Source organism: Budorcas taxicolor, chromosome 16, assembly GCF_023091745.1.
Source record: "Budorcas taxicolor isolate Tak-1 chromosome 16, Takin1.1, whole genome shotgun sequence".
Classification (NCBI taxonomy): Eukaryota; Metazoa; Chordata; class Mammalia; order Artiodactyla; family Bovidae; genus Budorcas; species Budorcas taxicolor.
This window is the reverse complement of record NC_068925.1, coordinates 4,805,204-4,827,956: the sequence shown is the minus strand read 5'-3', so window position 1 is coordinate 4,827,956 and position 22,753 is coordinate 4,805,204. Positions and strand designations below refer to the sequence as shown.

Here is a 22,753-nt window from a genome sequence, read left to right as displayed (position 1 = left end):
TCCCGGCCACCCTGCCACCTCCCCTCTGGCCTGGCGGAGACGGGCCCCACCTGAGCGGGGCAGGGCAGTCGCCAGCCCTTCGCAGGTGTGCCTGGCTCTCTCCACTCACCCGCGTTAGCCCCCGTCCCAAGGCCACTGATGGGCTCCCATCAAGGGGCCGGCCTTCCTCTGCACGCCCTGCAGGCCTCAGCCCTCTCGTTCCCTGGGTCCCCTTTAGCTTTCTCTTCCTCTTCCTCTCATTTTCACGCTGTGCCCCCTTTTTCCTTCCATTTTTTCTTCCTTTGGCCTTACTATTATTCTTCAGGTTCCCCCCACCCACCCACCCACCACACACATTTTAAACCTTATTTCAAATCTTCCTACTTAGTTTTCTTTCTCTTGGGGGAAAAAAGCACACACCACACACACATTCTGAAGGGTGGGAAACCTGAGAAGTCATAGGCTTTGGGAGCAAAGACAAATGCTGAAGAGCAGCTAAATTTAGTCATTTCAAATACCAGGTGAGGCCTTAAAAAAAAACTTTAGGCTTCAAATGTGCTGTGAAAATCTCGCAGTTAGGATTCCTCCATAAAAGGCGAGCCGCTGCTCCAGGGTTACCGCCCAGAAACGAGGGGCAGGAAGCGGTCAGTCCTCAGCAGCCCCTCCCCTAACACTCTCTCTTACAGCCAGCCAGTCAGTGCGCTTTCTTAGAAACTCGAGTCACCCAGGAGCCCTGCTTCCTCCTGGAACACACAGGAGAAACGGGCATCTTCTCCAGGGTGAACTGGAACAGCCAATGTGGGTGCGTTTCCCAGGAGCACGTGGAGAGGATCGGCCACACGAGCCCGCAAAGCAGACTGGGGAGGCCAGGGTGGACTGCTGCTGGCACGCATTCCACGCCACTGCACAGCTGCTTCCAGGGAGGGGGGCCGTCTCTCCCGCCCTCAGGTTCCTGGCCTGCCTAATGCCACGGACACTCATGCTACAGAGTCCTGCTCAGGCACGGTCATGAGCCAGACGCTGGGCAGTGGAGACGACCACACACCTAAGGTCACTTTTAGGAAAATCAGAACTGGTGCCAGGAACGTAGGAAATGGGGATGATTCCACGCCTCCTATAGCCACTCAACTTCCCTGGGGGAGGCGGTGCTGGGGACAGGCCTGGGAGAAAGTGACCCAGAGAGGAGGCAGCCTCTCCTTTCGGGGGAGTTTTGAGGAAGCAGAGCACCCTCCACCCCACCCTACTTGCCAAGAAAAATTTAGACTGACCCCTTTCTAGGAGCAGAGGGCTGAAGCACAGAACACTCGGGGCATCCTGTTGACTCAGGGGATCAGAGTTTAGCATGAACTGACGGGAATTCAGCGAGAAATGTATGTGGAAGCAAAGCGGTCTGCAAACTGCAGCGTGCTGCCCAACGTGGTGCCAGTGCCAGGAGGGCTCAAAGGGACGCATCGAAGGCCCGGGTTGGCATGGACTGGGGGTGCCCACAAAGCCAGCAGACAGGCACAGAGCCCAGATTGTATCTGCATCTGAAGCCGCCTTCTCGGGCACTAAGGAAACCTTATATAATGAGGCTAACACTACAGAGCACTTTCTTTTGCAGGGCAGGCTCGCCTTTCCGGCCACCCAAAGGAGGCCTTCTGGTTACAGTATCACCTAGGATCTGGTTTAGCTTCTGCGGAGCACGCTGAATTATTCACTAGCTATGGCTATTGCCCAGCTCGGGGTCCCAGTGGTGGGGCACCTGAAGAGGCTGAAAAGGACACAGCGAGCACACTTCCCAAATCCAGACCTGGAGGAAGGCCAAAGAGATGACAGACGCAGGTGCAGCAGGCTCCAAGTATGGAGGACACGGGTATAGGGACTGTGGCAGTGGAGGGGTAGGGAGGCAGAGAACAGTCAGACCCGCCGCCTGTCACACCCTGGGGCCTGTCACTGGAGAGGGACGGAGGTCAGAGAAGGCTCCTGTTCCCGGAACTTCACTTCCTGCCCCCAGCCCCCACTGCAGCTCGGGGGAGCCCTGGGTTCCTCGGAGCCTGGAAGGAATGCAGTGGGGTGTGCGCAGCCTCCTTGCTCCCATTTCAGGGTCCTCTGCCCTGCAGCACAGGTACAAAGCCTAAACTATGCCTTTGAAGAGCAAGAAGAGGGGGAGCAGGGATCGGGTAAACAATACTGTATTTCCATTGACTCATCTGGCACCAGAGGGGACCAGGGTCAGGTTTCGCGTCCCAGGGATGTGCTGGGTCCACAGAGCAATGTGCCCGGTGGCGGGGAAGACCCGGGCCAGCTCCCATGACCTGGCCCACACCACCAGTGCTGGCTCCCCGTCAGCAGGAGCCAAAGACACAGACTCCTCTTGCCGCTGTCATCAGCGTGGGCGTTGGGGGCTGACACCCAAGCCCTGGGCACACCGCCCCCTGGGCACTGGGCCGGGTGCAAGGGGCTGAGGCTCCTGAGGGGGAAGGCTGGGCCTGACGGGGCTTCCCACCTGTGTCTGAGCTGGAAGCACCTCACCCTGCTGGGGCAGGGCTTGGAGTCAGGTGCGGTGGGAAGGCATGCCATCTAGGCCTTGCCAGGTAAGCTGGACGTTATCTAGCTTCACCCCCGTACCCAGGGGGGATGCTGTATTCCCAGAAGCCAGAGCTAACCTGGGGAGCGCTGGGTACTTTCTGTCTGGAAAGAGTCGTGGATGTCAGTGCGGAAAAGATGAATAAAGGCTAGTTCCAGAGGCCGGCGGCCTCCTGGGCCAACTGAGCCCCAAGTCCTGCTCTAAAGAGGCTGCTGCGTACAACCTCTGCTGTCAGAGCGGGGACTACGGGGCAGAGTCCTCCATTTTCTTGACCTCTCTCCTGATTGGAGAGGACCCCTAAAGGGCACAGGGATTTCACCTGAACATGAGGCACTCAAATCAGACTAAAGGAAGAGCGTCTTAACTCACCAGATCCCACAGACACACTGGGAAATAGGGGCTTTTAATCACTGAGGCTGGAGAAGGCAATGGCACCCCACTCCAGTGTTCTTGCCTGGAAAATCCCAGGGACGGAGGAGCCTGGTGGGCTGCAGTCCCTGGGGTCGCTAAGAGTCAGACACGACTGAGCGACTTCACTTCCACTTTTCACTTTCATGCACTGGAGAAGGAAATGGCAACCCACTCCAGTGTTCTTGCCTGGAGAATCCCAGGGACGGGGGGGCCTGGTGGGCTGCTGTCTGAGGGGTCGCACAGAGTCGGACACGACTGAAGCGACTTAGCAGCAGCAGCAGCAATCACTGAGACAGGAGGCAGCAGTTCACGACGAAGCACAGAGGCACCGGCCTGGGCCTGGCGAGCAGCCGGCAGCCAGAGGCCGCCAGGCTGGGCTGGGTGCCCCTCGTCTGAGGAGCCTCCCCACACACAGAGGAAGCAAGGAAGGAAGAGGAGGAGACGGGAGAGGGCAGCCGTCCTCCCAGCCACTGGTGGCGAGCTCGGGCTGGCAGACTCCGCGTGCACGCAGGCTCTGACGTGGCTCTGAAAGTGGACGCGCTGGTGTGGACGGGCGGGCACACGGGGCCCTCGGCCTCTCAGGGAACCTGGCCGCTCACACATGTCAGCAGGTCTTGCTGATGAACAGGCCAGCCTCCCCGCGCCTGGGGGACATGTTCGGAAACCTCTCTCAGCAGAGCGGGCCCCACCCACCTCCGAACCGGCTCCCAGCCATAAATAAACCAGGCCCCTTGACACCTGCCAAAATCTGTCTTCTTGGCAGCAGCCTAGGACTGAGGGCGGCCCCTCACTTGCCATTCCTGCCAGTAAACAGAGGTGCTTGTTTATGCCCCTTATTTACCAGGGCAGAGAGGAAATCTTGTTGTTGGATAAATCTGGCCAGAGTGTACCAAACAGGCTGTCCAGAGCTCTGGTTTACGTGATGGGCGGAGGCCCCGACCCCTCCCCGGCCTCCCCATCTGGGACCTGGAGATAACACCTCGGTGAGGTCACAGCGAAGGTCCATGACGACATCATCTCCATGCCCTCCCCGCAGCGCCGGGCCTCTCTCCCACCCAACCTGCCCTCAAAGCCAGGGGCCACAGACTGGCCTGTTGCTAAAGTCCTCAGCCACTGGGCAATCCGTGTCAGTCTCCTAAGGCTCTGGACACCCTCTGTGAGCTTTGGACACCCACCCCCCAACCCATGCCGTGCCTTGTTCTTAGGAGGACCAGCCTCTCTGCACAGACGGGGCAGGATGACCAGGGCAAGGTCAGGGCCAGGCTGGCAGAGCCGGCTGTGAGCTGTGAACACACCAGGCTCTCCCTCTCCAGAGACCCTCCCACCGCAGCACCCAGCTCAAGCCTTCCATGAAGCAACAGCTATGGAGAGCTTCTGAACAAGGCCAAGAGGGAAGCAATGACCCAGCCCAACTTGGGAGAAAGGGAAAACGAGTCTCTGACCCCTGCGATGACGAATCCACTCTCTGGAAGTCTGGGAGCAGGTTATCAAGGCAGGACAGAAGAGTTGCTAGGCTTTCCTGACAGTGCACTGCGTTTTCTAAGAATTGCTGCTCAGCAAAAGAGAGACTGGGAAGAGGGGTGAGACTTCTCTGCCGAGGAACCAAGTGGCCTAACTATTGCCACTGCACATACCACCAGAGGTTTCTGCTGAAACCGCCAGGGCCCAGGTTCCCAGAGGTTAAGACCACTCGCAAACGGGGAACCCGGATGTCACTGCCTGCTCATCTGCCAGTGTCCCAGTGCATGTATCTGCTTTCCAGACATAAGAGTGGTTATCTTGCTCAGTGTCACACCAATAGTAGAAAGCAGAATGGCAAGGCTGAGATGACAATCTGTGTCTGTTTTGAAAGGGGAATCATTTAAGGCACAATCTCGAAGTGGATCTGGAGGCAAACCACACCACCAGGGCTGAGCTGCCTCCTGGGACTACGAACCCCTCTCTCAGCCTCTGCTGTGCCCTGCCTTCCATGGGGCTCCAGGTGCCCCCCTTTGCTAGGGAGCAGCTGGGCTGAGCCTCTCAGGACAGCTGAGGAACTGAAGCTGCCTCCAGGGTGTACGGGCAATTCAACCCCTGGCAGGGCCGGCTCTGGGCTGAAAGTCAGCTGCTGGTTTCTAAACAATGGCAAGGGGTGTGGGTAGTGGGGGAGGCTTATGAATTAAAAATAGATGCTAGTAATCACCAGGGAGCTTGCAGAGAGCATGTGGGGCTGTGTTTACTAGAGAGAGAAGAATCCCTTCTATTCACGCCCAGAGACCAGGGCAGGACCAGCTTTGCACACCAGCCAAGGAGGCCTCTGGGTTTGAGGGAGTCGGCTGACCACGCAGGGTTTGCTGACCCCTGGAAGACCCCTTTCCACAGGACATGAAGGCACCCTCTCTTCTCAGCATCCCCCAGGGCCATACCCATTCCTGGGGGACAGTACTGGGTCAGAAGGGATGTACACAGAAGGGGAAACGGCAACCATGAGATAGAGTCACTGTCCTTGGGCGGACGCAACCCGCTCACCACGGGTGTTGCATAAAAGGTCCCTGGCGGTTTTAGAGACTTCAGATCTCAGAATGGTCTTGTGGACATGCTAGAAACACAGGGTCTAGTCGCCTCTCTGCCACAGACTAGCCAGGTGCCCTTAGGCAAGCAGCCTCCTGATTCCTCTAGACCTCAGTCTGCTCATCTATAAAATGGAGATAAAAGTACTGCTCTGGCAACTTCACAGAGATGTCATCAGGATTAATCAGGCAATAGAATGGGAAAGACTAGAGATCTCTTCAAGAAAATTAGAGATACCAAGGGAACACTTCATGCAAAGATGGGCTCAATAAAGGACAGAAATGGCACAGATCTAACAGAAGCAGAAGATATTAGGAAGTGGTGGCAAGAATACACAGAAGAGCTATAAAAAAAGATCTTCATGACCTAGATAATCATGATGGTGTGATCACTCAGCTAGAGCCAGACATCCTGGAATGTGAAGTCAAATGGGCCTTAGGAAGCATCACTGCAAACAAAGCTAGTGGAGGTGATGCAATTCCAGTTGAGCTCTTTCAAATCCTAAATGATGATGCTGTGAAAGTGCTGCAGTCAATAGGCCAGAAAATTTGAAAAGCTCAGCAGTGGCCACAGGACTGGAAAAGGTCAGTTTTCATTTCAATCCCAAAGAAAGGCAATGCCAAGAGAAACTACTGCACAACTGCACTCATCTCGCACGCTAGTAAAGGAATGCTCAAAATTCTCTAAGCCAGGCTTCAACAGTAAGTGAACCAAGAACTCCCAGGTGTTTAAGCTGGTTTTAGAAAAGGCAGAGGAACTAGAGATCAAATTGCCAACATCCGCTGGATCACAGGAAAAGCAAGAGAATTCCAGAAAAACATCTACTTCTGCTTCATTGACTACGCTAAAACCTCTGACTGTGTGGATCACAACAAACTGTGGAAAATTCCTAAAGAGATGGGAACACCAGACCACCTTACCTGTCTCCTGCAAAACCTGTATGCAAGTCAAGAAGCAACAGTTGGAACCAGACATGGAACAACAGACTAGTTCCAAATTGAGAAAGGGAGTATGTCAAGGCTGTATATTGTCACTCTGTTTATTGAACTTATATGCAGAGTACATCACGAGAAATACCAGGCTGGATGAACCACAAGCTGGAATCAAGATTGCCGGGAGAAATATCAACAACTTTCAGATATGCAGAGGACACCACCCTTATGACAGAAAGCGAAGAGGCACTAAAGAACCTCTTGATGAAAGGGAAAGAGGAGAGTGAAAAAACTGGCTTAAAACTCAACAGTCAAAAAACTAAGATCACGGCACCCAGTCCCATCACTTGATGGCAAATAGATGGGGGAACAATGGAAACGGTGACAGACTTCATTTTCTTGGGCTCCAGAATCATTGCAGATGGTGACTGCAGCCAGGAAATTAAAGGACGCTTGCTCCTTGGAAGAAAAGCTATGACCAATCTAGACAGCATATTAAAAAGCAGAGACATTACTTTGCCAATAAAGGTATGTACAGTCAAAGCTATGGTTTTTCGAGTAGTCGTGTATGGATGTGAGAGTTGGACCCTAAAGAAAGCTAAGCACCAAAGAATTGATGCTTTTGAACTATGGTGTTGCAGAAGATTCTTGAGAGTCCCTTGAACTGCAAGGAGATCCAACCAGTCCATCTTAAAGGAAATCAGTCCTGCATATTCATTGGAAGGTCTGATGTTGAAGCTGAAACTCCAGTACTTTGGTCACCTGATGCGAAGAGTCGACTCATTAGGAAAGACCCTGATGCTGGGAAAGATTGAGGGCAGGAGGGGAAGGGGACGACAGAGGATGAGATGGTTGGATGGCATCACCGACTCAATGGGCATGAGTTTGACCAAGCTCCAGGAGATGGTGAAGGACGGGGAAGCCTGGCGTACAGTCGTCCATGGGGTCACAAAGAGCTGGACGTGGCTGAGCAACTGAACAACACAGGCGATGAAGCTCTGGAAGGATGAACCTTCTAAATGAGGATATAAGACAGTCCCTGGAATAACCATTTTCCCCATTTCCATCCTGCACCTCAGGAACCATCCGCCAGTGAGCTCACCCAGGAGTCTGCAGTCATGCCTTCCACCAGCAACAAAGAACAGAACCCTGTCTGCCTCCTGGATATCTTGGGGGCCGTGTGAAGACCAAACATGAACCTCGTGGAAAAACTACCCAGCTGATGCCCTCCCGTCCCCCCCAGCCCCCTGCATGCCCACTCAGCAAACAGCAACAAACTTTGACAGCCTCCAAAAGTGCCCGCTGCGCACCCACTCCATCTGCTCAGACAGCTTCAAGACTACAATGCCCACGTTCTCTCTCCTTGTGAAATGGCTCCAGGACCAGAGACCCTGTTTTAGGATTGTTCTAAAGTGACTTTTAAAAGGTATCCACTGACTCAGCAGCAGCAAGAGGCGGGCCTGGTGGCTGCTGCAAATAAAATACTTGCTCACTGGGAATTCTGCAGCAGTCCAGTGGTTAGGGCGTGGCACTTTCACTGCCAGGGGCCAGGTTCAAGCCCCAGCGGGGGAACTAAGATACTGTAAGCTGTGCTACATAGCCAAGAATAACCCAAAACAAACAAAAAACACTTGCTCATGAAGGGCTGAACAACTTGGTTCCTGCTGCTAGTTCCCTTTGGGTCTCCCTTCCTTCCACAAAGCCACGTTTTTCCTTTCAGCCGACACATCCAGATCTCATTCTTGGCACAGTCATCTCTGCAGTTGAAACTAAGCTTGCAGATGGTTCAGGGCCATCGTTTTAAATACTCTATATGCTGACAACCCCTAAATGTCTGTCTCCAGCCTGGGTCTCTTCCCAAGACTACAGACTCCAACATCTGACTGTTTATTTGGCATTTCCACATGGATGTTTAATAATCATCTCAAACGGAACATGTCCAAAGACTAGCTCTGATTTCTGCTCCCACAGCCCCTCCAGCTGTGCTGGTCCAACTCAGCTAATGGCAATTTCTTCTTCTCAGCAGCCAGGCCGAAACCTGTGAGCCCTCTCTGCCTGCTCCCTTTCTGCCCTGCCCCGCATTCTTCAGGAACCGTTGTTGTTTGATCTCTGAGGGGAGTCCAGAATCCAGCCCTCCCCCGACTCTCACCCTGCAGTAATCTCCGGCATCTCACTTCTGGGGGCTTCCAACAGCTTCCTAGCCTCCCTGCTCACAGCCTGGCTTCCACACAGCACCCAGCTCCGTCTCCTTATAGGGTGTCCCTCATCTGTCCAAAACCTAACGGCTTCCCATTTCACTTTGCAAAGAAGTAAAAAGCCTTTTTCCTGACCCACTAAGTGATCTGTAGCCCTCCCCGGCCATCTTTTAAAAACTAACACAAACCAGACTGCTCAACCAATTCTGTCCTTTCTCCCCCCACTTTCTGCCCCTCCACTTCTACCATCTCCACAGTCTACTAAAACCAGTTTCTTGCCACAGTTATCAGTGACCCTCACTGCTTGATACCGTCTACGTACGTGTCCAAATCCAGATCTGACCTTTCACTCTCACCGCATTTCACTTTGTTGAAAACCTCCTCCCTCTGAAAACTCCTCTGTCGTGCTTCGACATCATCCCTTCTCAGGTTCACTCCTACAGACCTGTTGCTGTCCCTTACACGTCAGCTCTGTCCTTGGCCTCCACCGTACTTAACACTTGCTTCAAAGTCTCATCCACACCCAGCTCAGTTCCATCTTCCACATCCACTTTCTTGCCTAGTACTATTGATGAGAACTGCCAGAGGTCCTCTGAGTTTGTCTCTGCCCTTCCATCCTCACTGATGCGGCCTAGACTCCAGCGACAGCTCTGATAATGGTTTCTTTGACTCCATTCCTGCCAGGCTTCCTAATCTACCATCTACACTAAGACCCAGCGGGGCCTCCTCCAGCCAGTTTCCGGCCTAACACCCTCTGACAACGTCACACTCCCCCAGGCTCCACATGGCAAGACCTGGTGTGATCTAACCTCTGCTTACCTGTCAATCCCCAAAAGCACTGGACACTCCAACTGCAGTGAATCTGAGGCAGTCCCCAGCAGCGGCTTGTTTCTCTGTACACTATACCCTTCCAGCCCCCACACTTGCCCCAAGTCCTCTGGCTAAATTGTACTCCTTCTTCAAGAATTTAGCTCAGTGGCTTCCTCCAGGAGGTCCTCCCCAACAAGTTCTCACATCCTCTGTCACACCCTCATCACCCCATTCTGTCTGTTCACCCATCTGTGTCCCTTCTATTCAGTGAGGACAGCCCTAACCCTACTTGTTCCCTCCAGCTCATTCATTCTTATAGCGCATAACAAGTATGCACGAAATATTGAGTTGACTCAGGCAGAAAGTGGCACAACCACGGTTGACGCTAGTCCAAACTACTGCATGTATTGTTTCTTGAGCGCACGCTTAAGGAAAACACACCAAATTTACTATCAGCCCAAGGAAAAGATAATTTTGAAAAACTAAATTCCTAAGCAAACAAAAATCGGCTTTGGGGGGCTCGCCCCTTGCTTCTGGCTTGGTCCTCTCTCTGGCTCCTTCCATGAAACAGACAGTTCCCCAGAGGCGGGGTGTCCGCACCCACCAGGCCAGGCCCCAGCGCAGGTCCTCAAGGCCCGAGGCCCGAGGCCCCCTGCGCGGCGGCCCCAGCCCGGAAGGCCCGCCTCACCTTGTCACCGAGACCCTCGGCCTCCTCCGCCAGGAGGGAGCCGCCGTCGGGCAGCAGCAGGGCCGTGTCGGTGGTGGAGGAGGAGCGGGGGCGGCCCTGGTGCTGGTGCAGGATGGCGGCCAGGCCGCTGTCCTGGGGGGCCTTGCGCAGCAGGTGGGGGCTGCCGCGCTGCGGCTCCAGGGAGCTGCTCTTGGCGCGCCGGCTGCCGCCCCCGCCGCCGCCGTGCAGGCTGGCGCCCCGCTTGATGGAGGGCCGCGCGCGGATCTGCTGCAGCACGCGGTTGAAGGCGGTGGGCCGGGCGGGCAGGTCGTGCAGGGACACGGCGTAGGACACGCGGTGCATCTCTGGGGAGCGCTCCTTCTCGTCCGGGGACTCGTGGTCGGACATGCCCTGCTGCTGCTGCTGCTGCGGGTCCTGAGACGACGAGTGCTCCCTCTCCCGCGACCGGCGGCGGCTGTGGAACAGGTGCTTCAGGCCGTGGCCAAACATGGAGCCCTCCGAGAGCTGCTGGATTTTCTGAAGGGAGAAGGATGAAGAACCCTGTGAGTGCAAAGCTGGCTGGGCCAGAGGCAAGGGGTCTGTTCCTGGGACACTAGTGCAGCTCCTACAGCCGCCTGAAACTGGAAGATCCCCGTGAACGGCTGCGGGAAGGGGGCAACCCAGCCCCACTCCTCTCCTCCCCAAATATATGTATCCCCATGGCTTCCCTCGGGACACTCCTAATCCACACATGGCTCAGGGTTACTGGTCACGGTATCCTTGTGGCTACAGTCTGGGGCTCAGTGCCACATGCTGGCGGCACTTGGCTCATGAGTTTTATCCCTCTGGATGGATTCTCCACCCACCCCTGAGACCTCCCTCCTTCTAGATCAGATCCTTCCTCAAGATCCTCTTTTGGCCCAAAGGATGCCTCATTGCAATGCTCCTTGGGAAAATCAGAGTCATGCAATCAGATTATACTATGCAGCAGATATTGTTAATCACCTACCCAATATCTGTTCTCCTTTCTTCCCAAATTGCATGGCCTTCCTGCACCACACTAAAAATTCTTGCTTCATCAGAGGCCCTGGCAGCCTGGGGTAGCTACATGACACAGTCTTGGCCAATGAAAAGCAAGATGAGCTTTCTGGGGGAACTTTTGCTTTCCTAATAAAGGCACTAGCCCTTCTTGCTTCTTCCCACCTGGAATGTGGAGGTAATGCCTGGATCATGCTTTACCAACAGCCATCTTGGTAAAGCCCCCAGGGATACGCCTGGGAATGTGATGACCCTATGGAGTCATCAAATCGGGTGTGGATGCCTACCCTGGGATTCTTGGTTCATGAAATAAACAAGTCTGTCGTTACCTATACAACTTTAGAGTAATTTTCTCTTATTTATAGGCCATCTCATTTCTGACATAGCAATACATTTTACTGAAGCTTCCAGGCTGATAAACACTTCCACATGTCAGGAGGGTAGCACATCCCAGTTCCAGGGCAACAGAAACTCCTGTACCCAAGACCCTTCGAAACATCTTCACTGGAGGTTAGTCGCTCAGGGCCTAACCTGTGCACTCAGGTTAGTCGCACCCATGAAGCGTGCCTCTTCATTTGGCTATTCATTTGCATCCTGCATAATAACCTGGTAAATGGAAAAAAGCACATAAACGACGTCTCCGGGCACACCTTCCAGCGCAGGCAGTAAAGGGACGACCTCCTCGGCATACACATTGGAACCAGGACGACCTCCTCGGCATACACATTGGAACCAGCTGTCCACAGGCTGGAGCAAACCAAGGGGGCGCTGGAGCCCAGAGCCGCCATGGCCCCAGGCTTTCACAGTCCTGCCCCTGAGGCGCTCCACCTGCCCCCCAGGCAGAACTGCACAGACAGGGGCAGCCTACTGCCTGGCCAGGGCGAGGCCACGTGCGAGATAACTCCAGACCACTGCTTCCGCGTGGGGGCCGGCTCACGTGGTGGAGCCGACTCTCAGCAGAGAACTTCAGAGCCAGCAGGCAGGGGGCTGAGACTTGGAGGGCCAGCGGAACCCTTAACTCCTGAGAGGGGAACTCAGAACCAAGCGACCCGGGGCTCCATGAGCTACAGGAGGTCTTCATCTGTAAGGAACGCCCTCAGGAGGCAGCCTGTCAGCTAGGAAACCTTCCAAAGGATTACAAGTACTGGATTTTCTTTTTTTCTAGAAACAACCTTATAGAGGAGAAAACTTGAACCATGCAGACACCAAGAGAAAACCATCTTCAGATCTGTATTAGCCGACCCCACTCTCACTGTAGGCTACCCACTCCAGTATTCCTGGGCTTCCCTTGTGGCTCAGCTGGTAAAGAATCTGCTTGCAGTGCAGGAGACCTGGGTTTGATCCCTGGGTTGGGAAGATCCCCTGGAGAAAGGAAAAGCTACCCACTCCAGTATTCTGGCCAGAATTCCACGGACTAGGAGCCTGGCAGGCTACAGTCCATGGGGTCGCAAAGAGTTCGACACAACTCAGCGACTTTCACTTTCACTCTGTTAAGGCTTTCCTGGTGCTTCAGCTGGTAAAGACTCCGCCTGCAGTGCAGACCCCAGTTCGATTTCTGGATTGGGAAGATGCCCTGAAAAAGGGCATGGCAACCTACTCCCATCTTCCTGCCTGGAGAATTCCCATGGACAGAGGAGCCTGGCGGGCTGCAGTCCACGTGGTCGCAAAGAGCTGGACACGACAGAGTGACTAAGCACAGGGCAGCAGCACTCTCACTGCTACTTGACACCTCAGCTTGGTTTGTGCAGACAGCTGCACTTGCATCTGATGTCAGTAACTACGCACACTACTGTGGATTTGTGTCAAAGTGGAGGATTTTCACTTTTCACCCCGTTTGAATAGTCCCACAATCTTCAAAGTAGGTGGGGCCTTTATAACACCCATTTTACAGACCAGATAAGTTTTATCACCACAGCTCACTGTGAACTTATGGTTTACAGTTTTCAACATGTTCTTTCTCCTGCATGATCTCACTCGACTTTCCCAGAAACTAATAAAAGCAACAGCAGCAACATTTCCATTTTTAGGTGAGGAGATGAAGGTGACCACCACCGCTCCTCAAGAATTTAATCCTGGGGCAGCCCTGGAGGTGCTGGGTCTCCCCACGGAGCCACCGTCTCCAGGGCCAGCCCGGGGCAGAGTCGGCTCAAGTAAAACCACCACGGTCAAGGAAGGCCGGACTGAGGAGTGCATTCTGCCAGACTTGGAAACCGCCAGATCCTGTGGCCTCTGGACCAGAGACAGGCCGGGACACCCTCCCCCTCCTCGGGCCCAGGCTGATACCAGACCTTCCTGCAGACATCACGGATGGGGCCAGCTGGCTCTGGCACTTGCCCAGCAACTTCTGCCAAGTGGTCACATTACATATTACAAACGGTCTTTCTAGCATTCTACTCCAGGCCTCTTCCTTCCCTCCCTGGCACTCCCAGCCTAGCCTCTCCAACACTGAGGCCCCTCTTCCACATCGACTCAGATACTGACTTCCCTCAGAAGACGGCACTAGAGTTCTGAGGCATCTCCTCTCCCCAAGCCCCGGGAGGTTGGGGTAGGCGCTGGGGACAGCAGTCCCCACTGTCTGCCATATTGCTCTGCATCCAAACTACCTCGGTCAGATTATTTTAAACGTTATACGACAGCATTTTTCAAGGTGCTTCCGAGGTATGCTGTCCTTCTCGCCTGACACAAGTGTAAGCCCGGGAGGCAGGATGTGCCTCCATTTCACAGCTGAAGAAATGTAAGCAGAGCACAGCTAAGTGGCTCATTCCATTCCCGGAGGAGAGTCTCCAACTTCTACTCAAATGAGCCTCCACTGGCTCACATGCCGATTCCGAGACTAAAGCAGACACAGTATTCACACCGGTCCCAGAAGAGAACTGGCGTCACTGACTCAATGGACATGAGTTTGAGCAAGATGCAGAGATGGTGAAGGACAGGGAAGCCTGGTATGCTGCAGTTCATGGGGTCGCAAAGAGTTGGACACGACTTAGCAGCTGAACAACAACAACAATGGAACAGCATCACAGGCAGGATCAAAACAGAACAGAATGCCTGAGTCACAGGGAGCTCAGTCCCCTGAACTCTTGCGGTGGATCTTCTCATGTTACACTGTGGGACGCGGGCAAGACCTGTAACCAGTGTAGGTCTTCCTTGCCCACCCTGCCCTCCATTCTGCAGGTCAAGGAGAGACAGGGTGACCCAAGGACCTTTGTCCCAGCAGCACGGAGGAGTCTGCTAAAGTCCATGGTGAGGAAGAAGACAAAGAATGATGGGGGGAGGGAGGTGGCTCCATACAAGGGGTCTTTCCTCACAAAGTGCAAGGCAAGAGAGCAGAGTGATATGTGCACGTGGGTGTCAGAGAGGAGATAGTTAAGGAGTTTTGACGTAACATGGTAAGTATTTAAAAAAAAAACAAAACAAAAAACCCAGCATACACACATAACCAGCCTCAAGTTTTGGAAATGAGGAAAACCATGGTGACTAGCTTGAGGGAACTCAGCCACCAACGCAGCAGAAAGCACCACCTGCTCTGACTAACAGGTTCCAGCTACTAAATGTCACTTGCTTCTCCACATTGTCTCATGCTTTTCCCCAGCTGCCAGGAGCCATTTTGGTGGCCGAACGCAGCCATGTATTTATTAGGAGAAGAGAGCTGAGCTGCTTCGGAGTGAGAGGTGGGATACAAACAGCTCTCCCGATCCACGAGAATGAGCACAAACCGTCCCACAACTGCCCAGAGGCCAGAAGGGAGGCAGAATGCAGAGTGCCCCAGGGCCAGGTGCCCACGCCTGCAGAGGGAAATGAGGGACGTTTGCTGCCCTCCCCTGAATCGGCTTTAAGGGCAGGAAGGGCCCCGCCTCCTTGGGGTGCCATCATCCTCTCAGGAAGAAAGGGTGGACTAAATGCTTTCTGAAAGATCCTTCCTGAGAAGGCTGTGGTCTCTGAACAGTTAGGCTTCATCCGTTCTCCTCCCTGGGTGTGGGTCCCCGAAAGGGGAAGTCTGCTCCAAAAGCTGCAAACACAGCTGCCTGAGATCAAGCAAAATGCTTTGGGGTGCAGTGACTTTGGTACCATCTGGTTAAAAATAGCCAAAAGCGGCTTCTAACTCTTCCAAGTCCCTGCGTTCTTCACAACTCCCATTAATGCTGAAAGGATCTTTAAAAGTGATGATGACCTATAACTAATTACCCCGCCTGGCAGCTGACTGCATCTCCCCTCCTCCCAGCTGGGTTTGAAATGCCCTCTGCCCTACCACTGGTTCGGCAGGTAGGGTTCAGTGGGGTGACTGGGTCACTGTGAGCCTCAGCAAGCCTAGGTCGCCAACGTTCCTCTATTTATAGGGTCTCTATGGAAACAGGGCCAGCATTAAAGAGCTAATCACTGTAAAAACCCACAGAGTCCTACTCTCAAGATAAAAAGTGCATTGCAGAAGTCTCCGATTACCCTTAAGAAGCCTTGGGTGGGGAGCCTGGGGCTGGAGCAGGAGAGGAGCAGTCACCCCAGGTCTGGCGCTCATGGCCATAGTCATGGAGAAGAGTGAGCGGCTGCAACTGTCTCTCTTAAAAACACAGTGATGAAAGACTTTCGGAATCATTTTTTTCTTCCCCAGCAACTCAGCTGACATTAAAAAAAAAAGAACAGATTTCAACTTAGGGGCAAATGATCTTCCCATTCTCAATTTTATTTAAACTTCTTGTTCCTTTATTGCTCAGAGAATTCTGCCTGGAGTCAATGCAAGTCAGGCCCAGTGACCTCACGCAATGGGTCTTTAGGCAGAATCGGCTCAACATACACCAGCATAAGAGATTCTGATTAAAGTTATCTTCCTGGTGTGCCCTCTCTCTGCCTCTTCTCATCCTACCCACCCTTCACCACCCACCTCCCCTGCTCCATACAGTTCTCTCGTACCACGCCAGTCTAAAGAGATCTCACCACCCTGCTCTGAACCCCAGAGAGCTTGTTATCTACACCATTCATCTTGCCATTAATCATGTTCTGCCTTGTGACATGGCTCTCTCAAACTGTTATCCAACTTTTCACTAGCTTCTGGATGGAATCCTCAATGAACACATGGAGGGCAGGAGCTATATCATCTATTATCTCTGTGCCTCCAATAGTAGCGGGCAGAGACCTTCACACCAATATGGCCATTGAAAGTGAAAGTGTTAGTCACTCAGTCGTGTCTGACTCTTTGTTACCCCATGCACTGCAGCCTGCCAGGCTCCTCTGTCCATGGAATTCTCCAGGCAAGCATACTGGAGTGGACAGCCAATCCCTTCTCCAGGGGATTCTTTATCATCTGAGCCCCGTCGCTACTTAATAAATTTCTGAGTGGAAACTGCACATCTACAAGATCATCTTAAAAAGGAGATTTAATCCTTAGACAATTACCTTTTCCAAAGATTTAAAAGCTCAGTTGCACAACTTTTTCTCATGTCTAGCCCAGATCTCTCCTGCTGCAGTTTAAACCTAATCTTAGTCTGTCATCTCAGTAACTGCCAAGATCGGGCTTCTTGGGGAAGGACGAACAGAGACCCAGGAGCCTGGATGTGTTGACTGTCCTCACAAATGGCTGAGGTCAAGGCCCATGTCCTCCCAGCTAGCTTTGTTTTCCAAGTGGACATCATTCAGCTAACCTGGCTGGACGCCTTTAGCCAATAGGTATGAAAAGTCAAATATTATCTTTTTCATACAGTCACAAAACGTACCTGTGATCCCTCAAACAGCTTTGTTTTAAATTCTTAACATGGAGAGAGGCTTAAGTGTTTGGTTGATGAGGGTGGACCCTGTCCAGTGTGGCCTCGTTCTAAGAACGTATCATTCTTAACTATGAGGATTTCAAAGCCCATTTCTTAAAGGAGAAATGAAAACAGATGTGAGTTTTGAGTTGGCCTCCAAGACCACCACTGAGAAGCCACCTGAATTTGTTTTCCCCAGCCCTGACACGTATTTTTTAAAACTTCAGCCCCCTAATTCAAGTTCTATCAGATGTTTCAATTCCTTGCTGAAGGAGAGATTCTTATTAATGGGATTGGCAGTGAAGACAATTAAATACACAAAAAACAGCACATTCTGTAGATGCCAAGCCTACGAGACAGTTCTCACTGGAACAAGGGCAGCTGGGGATTCATCTAGAACCCAATATGCAGCAGAACAGACAGCTTCATTTGGCATGTGCTTTCGCATTGGCCAGCAATTCCTCCCGAGTCCATGTCCAGAACGTCTCTGAAAATTCCTGAAGGCAGAGGGGGTGGGGGAGGGGCAACCAGCCCCCAGGACCCTCCATGCTCCTCCCGTTAGGTCCAGGTGGGACAAAAACAGACACCCTCTGCATTCTTCATCGCCCTCCACTGTGCCTGACTACTTACAGGGCTGGGTAACTGCATCTGGTCAAAGAGGAACTGGCCTTACACGGGACCTGGCACTTGCCCTCTCACGTAGAAAGTGCTCTCCTCTTCTTTGGTAAATAAAGTTCCACCCTTTACAACTTGCTCAAAGCACACGTCTTCTGATCAACCTCTTATGTTTCTGATTTCATCAATGATGCTCGAAGCACCCTTAAACTTAGGTGTGCTTTGATGATGACTTTCTTGCAAGTGTTTTGGCCTGTTTGCCTGGAGGCCGAGGCAGTACCTGCTGCCAAAGAACTGATTCCCCATTTCCTTATTCTTGGCTCTACCTCAACTCTATCTCTCCAGATGAAACCTCTCCTAGGGTCCCGCTCCCACCTGAGACTGCAGAAATCGTCACGCTGGAACATGTCCCTTCTGCAGGACAGCTGGGGGCCCCCTGTTGCAGAAGGCCACAGAGAGCCCTGCCTACCGCCGGAACCCTTCACAGGCACCTTTCCACCCCACCAGCATCCCACGAAGCTGCTGATCTTCTCCGTTGAAAAAGTAGAGAAAGTGAGGCCCATAAATTTTATCAAAACCCAGGGCCTTAAAAATAAACAAAAGAACAGAAAAATAAGCAGAAGCTTCTTGGGAATGTAAATGTTCCCCCTCTCAGGTAGCAGGTAGCTGGGGTGTCTATTTTGCCCCTGTTATTTAAAGGGCACACATACTCTCAGACACTTTTACATACATGGCGTGTTTCACAATCTAAAACAGGCTTTCCCACGGAAGGTCAGTGTCTGCTGCCCCGTGAAGCCTTCGCCAGTGGGCTCTCCGGGAGCAGCGAGGAACATGGTGCACCTGTGCTCAGCACAGGCTGCGAGCCAGCAAGGACAGTCCTACGGATTCAGCTGTGACTTTCCCTCAGCTCTTTGGTTTCGAATCGCTCTTCACTCCAAGCAGACAGGAAGAGCAGTGAATGGTACAGAGGAAAGCACCCAAGTGAGTCCCGAGTTACAAGCATTTCGAACCAGGACTGGGATGATGCACTTCAGAGCACCCCCTTCTTCTTCTTGGAAAAAATATTAACACTGTTCAGAACTCTCTGGGGAAATGAGTCGCACAGGCATCTGCGAAACGAAAGAGAAGCTCAGGGAAAGTCTAGGGGACAGTTTCTGGGCAGCACATCCAGAGCCTTCCTTTCACAAAGGCCAAGTCCTCCAGTTGCTCAGGGGTGGGAGAGATGGCAAGGCAGATTTCCTCCCCTGCCCTTGGGCTTCTAAAAGGCCTCAGAGCAGAGCCAGCTGACTCTCATGCTTAGCCACCCATCCCGGGCCTCAGCGACATCTACCACATGTCGTGTTTCTAACAGGAACGTGTGCTCCACGTCCCTTTCTGCAGTTTTCCCCGAGCTCCTCCCACTCCCGCTCTCACTGGCACTGGGTTTACTTGCTGGAAAATCTCAGTGTACTTTTGGTCAGCCAACACTCTCTGTAAGCAGCAATCGAATGTGTCCTCCTAGCTAGTAAGGAAACTGGCAAGAGCAAACGCCTGGATAATGACCACAAATGAATCCAAGACATGAACTCGAGTGGTTCAACGGAGTCCAAGCCACAAGCCAAGGGGGAAGGCGATGTGACTCTGAATTTTGGGGCTCCTGTTGCAGGAATGTCTGGTCACACTGCCCCTGAAGATCACATCAAGTGCGCAGAGTAGCTGAGAAGGCTTCCAAAGCACCTGCATAAGCTGCCTGTGGGGCAATGTACTTTTTCAGGCTATTTTTCAATTAGAGTTTTAAAATTGCTGCTTAACTATTTTTCCTTCTCACTGGTCCTTCACGGCCCCCAATCACAGATCCCAGGCTACCACAGGAGAAATCTACAGTGCAGTCCTCCACAACACTGAAGGACAAGAAGGGAGACCACCGGAGCCCCTGCTCCGGGGCTGCTCGACAAGCTTGTCTATCAGGGCACGTGCGGATCACTCTGTCCTCTCCTTTCGCCCAACTTCCACGAGGTGCTTCAGACAAAGCCTTTTTTTTTTCCTCAAGATGATTTCCTCCACTGCCCCTAATCCATCACAACGCCTGGAGCTGTTACAAGAAAACAGCAGTAGACTAAGGGACCAGAAATTCCTATTTCCAAAGTTTAAAATGAAAACAAAACCAAGCCAGAACTGCAGGTTGCTCCAGGCCAGACACAGGTAGGGGACAGGGGGTGTTAACAAATCAAACTTACCCTATTCCGGTACCACCATCACACCTAAAACAAGGTAGCTTCTACGCAGCGCTACAGCCAAAGATGGGATTTTTCCATTGCTGGAAAACTATGCCAGTGCTGGAAAATAAGTTTAGACATACTTCAAAATTCCTAGTCCCTTTCCCCAGAAAGAGGCTCAGAAAAGTTGAGTCACTTGCCTGAGATCACACAGCAAATTAAACTGCTATAGCCCCCAAGTTGGTGTCTGTCTCTGAAGTCCCTACTTTGTAAACACGTGATAAAGCAGACGGAGATAAACAGGAAAAGGCCCTGCTTGTCTCCCCGAGCTCCCACGGAGCAGGCAACAGCTAGGTTTTCCCTGAGCTGCCAGCCTGGGTTCACACGGCTGTGGTCAGCTCAGAAACATGTTTTCTGATGGGGGTGGAGGACAACTTGGAAGGACAAGAAAAGGTGTCCTTTTCTCACACCTGATCTCAACTGTGGTTCAGGGATGGCCCGCATTTAATATCAAGTGTAGAGCTGTTGTCGCTGTGTCTGCCCCAACCAGAATGACAGTGTCAACCGCCACCACCCTCCCCCAAAAAGAAGGAGAGAGAGAGAGAGTATAAGAGGTAAGCAGGTGGAGGTGAATGAGCTTCTTTCAGCAGCTTTATCTACAGAGACAAAGACACTGCAGCCCCCACCGCAAGCCCACCTTCCCTTGTGAAGGCAGCGGGGGAAATGAACGGAGCCGGTGGTTTTCACTGCGGCCGGAGCTGAATCGTGGAGGAGTTTCCAAGGCTGCTTTTCATGGACTCGGGGTGAGGATCCCATCTCACCAAGGAATCAGGGTGTGCTGGCCAGACCCATCTGGATCAGCCCAGAAGGAAGCTGAAGTTTGCAGCAGAAGGCTGCCCCTGCCCCACGTCAGCACTAAGGGCAGCCCTTTTCCTTCACCATCTCATTGAAAATAGGAACCACGGCTCCTGGCCACTCAGGTGGGCTCAGAGGTGGCAGGTGGGCCAGGCAGCAAGGACTCTCCCTGAACTGCCTACCCAGTGGAGCTCATCTTACACATAAAGCTAGCCCCGATCCTCTGAAAAAGGGCAGCCGCAAAATCAGAGGTTACGTTCAAATAACTGCCACCAATTTTTAAGACACACGCATGGAGGCAGAAGTCACCTTCGTGCCCCTCCCCAGGGACACAGACAGGGGACACACACTCACCTGCTCTCTGACTTCCTGGCTCTGTGCCGCTCAGGCCAAACGAGGGGCGTCATTGGTTTATTCTGGCGAGCTCCTTAGTGGCTGCTGCCGTAGGAGACAGGCTGTATTTAACATGATGGAGTCCTTTGGCTCCCCTAGCCAAGACCTTGCACCCCCTCTGGAGAAAATCTCCCCAAGGCATCAGTCTCCAAGGCGTCTAAGTTCCTTCCTTGGGCTGACATCGCTCTCAGCCCGGCGGTGAGCTTGCTTGAGAAGCCTGAGCCTGCAATTCCTGTGGCAGCTCCAGCAAAGGTGCATTATTTATCACAGCTGCTGTTTTAGTTAATATAGAGACATATCCAGTACAGCTCAATAATTGTCTCGGCAACCTAAGCTGGAAAATAAAGGACTCCCAGCTGCAAGTGGCCGCCTCTCTCAGATCCTGGTTCTCCCTGCCGGCTCATCATGTGTGCAACTTGAACCGAGGCCCCAAACCAGCGCAAGCACCAAGCGGCCACCTGTCAGTTCTCCACCCTGGGGGCTGGTTTAGGAAACCAGCCCGGATCTCCAAGCACTAGCTTAACCTCTGGCTCCACCTAACGGCAGGAAACCCACACTCCCCTTTCACAGATGGACAAACTGAGCTTCAATCCAGGAAGGTCCCAGAAGGAGGAAACTAATTCAGCAAAGGAGCTAATGGTCCTTTGCTTGGGTTCCCACCCCTGTTATTTCCTTCCCCTTCCAGGGAGGGGAAGGGATGTCAACTTTTTAGTTAGCATTTCGGATTTCTCCAGCTCTTTGTCTGCGAATAGCGCTTCACACACATTATTCAAACAACCTCCGATGCGTGAGTCACTAGAACGTCTGCTGAATAATGAGGAACAAACACAGAGGCCTGAAATAAGCTGAAAGACAGAGGCACAAATGGTACCTGAGATCTAGCCCAGGGTCTGGCTGAACATCTGCCCATCCTCTCTGACCTCTGTCTGGCTTCCCCATCACTTTTAGCCTGTTACAGCACTTCTGCGTGGGGCGGGGAAAGCTAAGTCGCCGGTTGGGCTCTCAAGGGGAGGGTCTGCGCTCACCTTTAAATCGGGAGGCTTGCTTCGGGGACCCGGGTTGGGCGCCGCGGCAGCGCCCGCATCCGAAGTTGGCCCGCCAGCAGAGTTAGCACCCGCGGCCTCCCCAGGCCGGATGTCCGCACCCGGCAGGTGGCAAGCAGCATCTTCCAGCCCGGCTCCATCCTCCTCGCCCTGCTGTTGCTGCAGCTCGTCCGATTTGCACCTCTTCATGGTGTAGATGGGTCGGCAAGGGGAATCTGTCCTTCCAGCGCGCCGTCCTGGGGGCAGACCGCACCCCCTCTTACACTCAGGAACGAGGCTCCGGGTCTAAATTATTAACGAGGAGGGGAGTCGGGCGGATCACAATCTCTTGAATTGAAAAAATAAACCTTTTCAAGGGAGGGTGAGGGAAGGGCGAGGAGCGGGGAGCCTTGGTTACAGCTTGGAATAGTTCATCGCCACCCGGGGAGCGAAGGCAGGTCACAGTCGAGGCTGGGCAGCAGGAGTCCTTGGGCAGTCATTGGAGCGGGAGGAGGAAGACAGCCCCCGGCCCCCAAACTTTCTGCTTCAGGGCACGCGCAGGGCGGAGGAGAACCGGGCGGCACCGCGCATCCCTCCCGGCGGGCCGGGCTGCTGGGCGCGGCAGGCATGGGGCGGCCGGCCGGGCAGGTCCTCGTCTGCCGCCCTTGGCGGCGACTGCGGCCCCCCGCCCCGCCGCGGGCCCCCGGCCCGCACCTGCCGGCGGAGGAGCCCGCAGCGCGCCCCCGCCCCGCCCGCGCGCCCGGCCCCCGCCCGCCGCACCGCCTGC

At 53.3% G+C, this 22,753-nt stretch overlaps 1 protein-coding gene across 1 annotated transcript in view; it reads right to left on the bottom strand.

Annotated features, from left to right (window-relative positions):
- Positions 1-22,536, bottom strand: part of TMCC2 (transmembrane and coiled-coil domain family 2) — a 37,440-nt gene extending 14,904 nt beyond the window's left edge. The window contains exons 1-2 of the mRNA XM_052653715.1: positions 21,970-22,536; positions 10,135-10,650 (exon numbers count right to left, since the gene is read on the bottom strand). Coding sequence (XP_052509675.1) covers positions 10,135-10,650; positions 21,970-22,176 — 723 coding nt within the window. The 5' untranslated portion in view covers positions 22,177-22,536. The remainder of the gene's footprint in view (positions 1-10,134; positions 10,651-21,969) is intronic.
- Between the last annotated feature and the right edge of the window lie 217 nt (positions 22,537-22,753).